General features: G+C 38.5%; 1 protein-coding gene across 1 annotated transcript; it reads right to left on the bottom strand.

The window, feature by feature from the left end:
* Positions 1-917: 917 nt before the first annotated feature.
* Positions 918-2,279, bottom strand: LOC149143370 (uncharacterized). The gene is made up of 2 exons (XM_089451791.1): positions 1,316-2,279; positions 918-1,159 (listed from the first exon to the last, which is right to left on the bottom strand). Exons 1-2 carry the CDS (start codon positions 2,277-2,279, stop codon positions 918-920), a joined length of 1,206 nt encoding a protein of 401 aa, XP_089307917.1.
* Positions 2,280-5,858: the final 3,579 nt, after the last annotated feature.

Below are 5,858 nucleotides of genomic sequence, written 5' to 3' on the forward strand. Positions count from 1 at the left end.
TTGCCTGCTAGGTTGAGCCAGTTATATCCCCAGGACTGAATTTTGAGCTTGAATTTATCCAGCAGTGGCATCCATTCTCTGCTGAGGATCTTTTTTTGGAAGACAGGAAGCCCCAGGTATTTGAAAGAAGTCCAAGTAGAGGAGGCTGTGAAGCCAAGACAATTAGAAATTGCTTGAGTCAATCTGGCAGAGGTGTTCCAACAGTAAACTTGGCATTTACCTTTGTTAAGCTTGCTTCCCGAGTCTGCACAATAGTCATCCACTACCTCTTTAAATCGGTTTGCCAAGACCACTGAAGCAACTCCCAGCAACAGAGTGTCATCTGCAAACAACGCATGATTTATGCTTTTTACTCCTCTTGCAATGTTTATTCCCATTATTTCTTGCTCTGTCTGTTTTCTATTCAAAAGGAAGCTTAATGCTGATGCTTGGAGGAAAAAGAGCAAGGGGGAGAGGGGACACCCTTGCCTCAGCCCTCTTGAGGCTTTGAAGAAGTCCGTGGCTCTCCCGTTCACCAGTGGGGCAATCCATGGCTCACTAATGCAAGCCTTGATCCAATTGATGAACTTATGCCCGAATCTGAATTTATGAAGGACCTCCAGCAAGAATTTGTGTCTAACCCTATCAAAGGCACTTTCAAGATCAAGTTGATAACCATTCCTTGCTCCTTCCGGGCTAAACTTGAGTGGATTGCTTCTTGAACCAGTGTGTAATTGTCTGCTATCTGTCTTCCCTAAATGAAACCCCCCTGATTCTCAGGGATAATTTCCGGGAGTATTGTTTTCAATCTGTTCGCTATCACTTTTGTTATCGCTTATAGCCTATATTACAAAGAGAGATAGGGCGGAATCTGGAGAAGGAGTTTGCACCTCTTTCCTTGGGGATGAGGGCCAAGAAAGCCGAGTTAGTGCTTCCCCCTATCTTCTGACAATTTTGAGACTTCTGGACCATCCTGCACAAATCTTTTCGATAATATGCCAACAGTGCTGTAGGAATCTTGCTGTAAAGCCATCAGGCCCTGGAGCCTTGTCCGGCTCCATAGAGAAGAGGGCTGTTTTGATTTCATTATTTGTGACTTCTGCTTCCAAGGACTGATTCTTTCTGTTAGATATCAGCTTGGGAACCTCATTTACAGTCAATGGAATTTGAGCCTGTTCCTCTTTTTCATTATACAACTTTTTAAAATGCTGAAAGGCCACATTTTTTATGCTTTGAGTGTCTCTGTGAATAGCATTCTCTTCCCTGATTTCGATGATGCTGTTGGAGTTTTTTCGGGCTTAGGCTTGTTTATGGAAGAAGGATGTGTTTATGTCACCTGCCTTGAGCCAGAGTCTGCGAGATTTGATCCTCCAATATTCTTCCTTGGCCAAGCTTTCTTTGAGCAGCTTTTGCTGGAGATCTGCTTCTTTTTCGAGAATTTCTTTTGTGATCTCCTCATTTTCTGAATTATGCTGGTCGATCTCTAGCTTCTCTTGTAACTTATTTCTTTCCACTGCAGGATTTGGGAGAGATTTTTCCCAAACTTTAAGGGCTGCCTTCACTTTCCTGAGTTTTTCCTCCCACACAAAGAACAGAGAGCCATTAACAGGCTGCTTCCACATATCCTTTACTAGTTGCAAGAAGGATTGCTCCTTGATCCAGAGAGGATTGAATTTAAAAGGAGTGGGGCCTTTATCCCAGTGAGCCGAGAGTTCTAGCTTAATGGGCCTGTGGTCAGAGACACTGCATGGAAGAATATGCATTCTAGTATCTAGACCAAGAAGTAAAAAAGAACTTTGAACAAGAAATCGATCTAACCTTGCAGTGATGTGGCCTGGGCCAAGCCTTTTATTGGACCAGGTATATTTGCCCGACGAGGGTTTGATGTTGATCATGTCCCAATCCTGGAGTAGGTCTTCAACCCACTCTCTCGCTGGATCCCTTACTATGCTTCCACCACGTTTTTCAGCCGTAGATAGTGTGAGGTTAAGATCTCCAGCGATGATAATATTTGTTAGATCTTCAAAGTCTGCCAGCGCTATGATAGAATCCCAGCAATTCTTTTTTTCTCCTGCGCTGACCGGGATATACACATTAAAGAGACAAAGGGTCTCTTCTGTATCAACGTGCTTAAGTTTTGAGAATAACCAGTGGGTGTTGGCGATCTCTTTCACCTTTGTGATCTTGCTTGGGTTCCAAAGGGTACCCAGGCCTCCTGAGGCACCTCTAGCTGAGACAGCTTGCCCTTCACTTTTTTTCCAGAGATTTTTTCCTATATGGAGGAAGGCCTTGTCCTCCATTTTAGTCTCCTGGATGAGGAGTATGTCAGGGTATTATGATCTTATCAAATTTTTTACTGCTTCTTCCTTGATTTTTCTCCCCATACCCCTACAATTCCAGGAGACGATTCTCATTACTTATTTTTGGAGTGGGGAGCTCCTTTAGAGCTCTAAGGCAGGTTTCTATTCATCTTCGGGGTCTTAACCAGAAGTTTCTCAATAGTGGGTTGGCTTCCTTGCAGTTTGTCTTTGAATGTCTCCTACTCTCTTTTCTCACGGGTTGATTTTCGGCCCCTTAAAGATCTTCTGGCCGAGGTTTGTGTTTCTCTTATCTCACCTTCTTCTTCTGAATCTTCTGAGGTTTGAACTTCCTCAGTCTCTTCTGAGGGTGAGTCCTCCATTTTGTCTGTTTTGCTATCTGTTTTCTCTGGTTACTAAGGGGGTTCTTTTTGGGCCGAATCCTTCTTTTGTGTCTCTAGTTCGTGGACTTCCTCTGATGCTGAGCTGAGTTGTATAAATTTGTTTCCTTGCTCTTCCCTATGTGGGTTTTGAGACCCCATTTGAAGAGATTTCCCATTGGCATTTCCTATTTTTGGGGCTTTGTTTTTTGTCCTTTTGACCTGCATCCATCCGTCCTCTTTGCCTTTCTCTGTTTCTGCATTTTTTGGGCATCCTCTGGCGAAGTGGCCATAGACCTGGCACTTCCTACATTTGAAAAGGCAACTGCTCATAATCCAGCTTTTGGAGATGCGTCCAACTGCCAACTCTGATCTTTATCGCCTCAGGCAGCCCAACCTCAAGGTCAAATTCAACACAAATTCTCGCGCAGTCATATTGATCTTTGTTGTTAGCTCGATCTATGAATTTACCCAGGGTATTTCCGATATGCTTGAGGAATTCCCAGTTCCAACAATGCATTGGCAGATTAGGCAATCTAACCCACAAAGGCACGACAGTGGGCACGTCGACTGCTGGATCAAAGTCTGGCGTCCACTTATTGAGATACAGTCCTTAGGGGCCCATGAAATAGGGACCATTTCAGAAGATCAGATCCTTATATTCCTTTTCTGAAAATTCGAATAGGAAGAAACCCTTCCCCAGAAAGTAAGAAGTGACTTTGCCCGATATCAAGGGCGCCCATTTCCTTGAGACCCAGCTTTCAGTGGATCTGAGCGAGGGCCAGAGACCAGTGAACTGTCCCACCAAGGCACATTCAGACAAAGAAAGGGAAACCTAGATCGGTTTCTCAGGCGGGAGTGAGATCTCTGGGATATCATCAAGACGTTTCACGAATTTCGAAACCTCTGGGGTTTTCTTTTTTGGCAGAGATTTCAGAATATTTGAGAAGGCCTCTGCTTTAGCGGGAGAGGGTGAATAAGACTCCATGAAAGAAATCTCAGCTCGGACGGATCGAGCTCCTCCAGATCTCCCCGGGCATAGTCGCTTGGATCAACCTGCAGAACAGACTAGCCTGCCAGACCAACGAGAGTGCTGAGGTTCGCTGCTCAGAAACCCTCATGCGGCCGCAGGGCCGAGAGTCACAACTCGGTGCAGGGACGGCTCAGCGCAGCGCAGCAAAAAACCTAAAACCTATCGTTGAAGCTTAATCTTTGTGTATTAAAATATTAATTAATTATATAAAAATCTATAAAAATTCTTAATCCCAAAATATTAATGTCATTTATTAAAATTTTTGCAAAAATAATTAAAAAAGTTCATTATAAAAAAACATTACAAAAAACACATATTTGGAAATCCCTTAAAAAAACAAACATTTTAGGATGAAAAACAAAAAGAGGAATAAGATAGCTTGAACAATTGTTAAATAATCAACAACTAAAAAAACAAAATTTTGCATACCTAGGACTTTAGAAAATTTGAAGTGCAAAAAATATGCCTTAAAAAAATGATGATTTTCAAAATTCGCATGAAAATCACAAAAAAATAATTTTTTTTTATCCAAACTCAATACATTAGAAAATTTAAAGTGTCAAAAATAAGCCCTCTAAAAAAAGGGGTTGATGTTGCATCAACACTTTTCAAAATCAGTGTAAAAATCGCTAACATTTAAAAAAAATGTTCATACTTGATACATAAAAAATTTGAAGTGTTAAAAATATGCTCGAGAAAAAAAGGGTTGACGCTGCATCAACACTTTTCAAATCAGCATGAAAGTCACTAACATTAAAAAAAAAAGTTCATAAAAAGATTCAAAGTGCCAAAAATATGCTAAAAAAAGGGTGTATTTTGAATCACCACTTTTCAAAATCGGGTCATTTTTGGCTACCTCAAAAAAAAGGATACTAGTTAATTTTCTCGTTTGATTGGTAACTATGTTGTGGCGGGAATAGTGCTAGGTGTAGCACCATCAGTTGCTTCTAGTTTGGCTTCTAGTGTGACTTCCAATTTGGATTCCATTGTTGCTTCTTTTTTTTCTTCCAAAAATGATTATTATTTTGCATATAGCTAAATTAATATGTTTTATTTCAATTTAATTAGTTAAATATATCATGTCTCTTAAACAAGTTATATGAATATACAGTAAGTCATATGAATGCATTTGAAATATTTTATGGGATAACATTTATAATTTTTTTTTAGGGAAACAAACATTCATATAGATTAGCAACATCATTATACTTATTAAATCTCCATCAAAATAGAATTTACAACATCTAATATGTATAAAATAACAAGATACTAATTGTAACATGATCATCATCTATAATTAAAACAAGTGATTCAAATATCTATAATTTAAGTGAATTTGACAACATCCATCATGACCAGTAAATCAAAACCATTATACATAATAAATATGCATCCAAATCATCAACCACTTTCTATATTTAAAAATTGACGAGTCAATTTACATAAGATCATCATCATATATAACTAAAACAAGTGAAATTCACATATACTAGTAGATCAATAACATGTGAAAATGATACATGTCCAACAATCGACATAAGTCAAAATGATACATCATGTACATATGATATAAATAAAAATGATAAATTATGTAAGACAAAATGATACAAGTCAATATGATACGTCATGTCCAAATGATATAAGTAAAAATGATACATGTAAAAAAGATACAACTCAATAATATGGTACTGGAGGCCGTGAAAATGATACATATGATAGTAACCATGAAAATCGACATCATAACAATATATCAAAAATGATCCATGATGCAATCTATATGATCATGAATGTCACTTGCTGCTACCAAAAACTAGCTCATCACCATTATGATCATGATCATGATCATCTGTATCGACATCAACCTCGCTGTCACAAGTATCTGTCATCATGAGCATCATTTGCCATCTCAGCATCAGACCCAATGTGATATGGATCTATGTGATGAGGATCATTCAAATCTTTTGGAAGATCCTTGTTCTACAAAAAAAACATTTAGAATGAAAAGTTATTATTTATTTCATGCAATAATTAATTTCTCTATTATATATCTAATATTACAACATATGAAATGAAATGATAATCATATTACATCATATCAAAGTGCACATACGATAATAAAATTTCAAACAAGTTACAACTAAGATGCCAGTCCAATGAAAAATTCAAGAT

Source organism: Pinus tabuliformis, chromosome X (genome assembly GCF_031772625.1).
Source record: "Pinus tabuliformis cultivar Carrire ecotype Pingquan chromosome X, CPIR1, whole genome shotgun sequence".
Taxonomy (NCBI): domain Eukaryota; kingdom Viridiplantae; phylum Streptophyta; class Pinopsida; order Pinales; family Pinaceae; genus Pinus; species Pinus tabuliformis.

Excerpts from the sequence above, each read along its gene's own strand:
- LOC149143370 (XM_089451791.1), bottom strand. The coding sequence starts at position 2,279 with ATGGAGGACAAGGCCTTCCTCCATATAGGAAAAAATCTCTGGAAAAAA. Across the intron at positions 1,160-1,315 it reads CAGACTCTGGCTCAAGGCAG|AGGAACAGGCTCAAATTCCA; the intron begins GTGACATAAACA and ends ATAATGAAAAAG.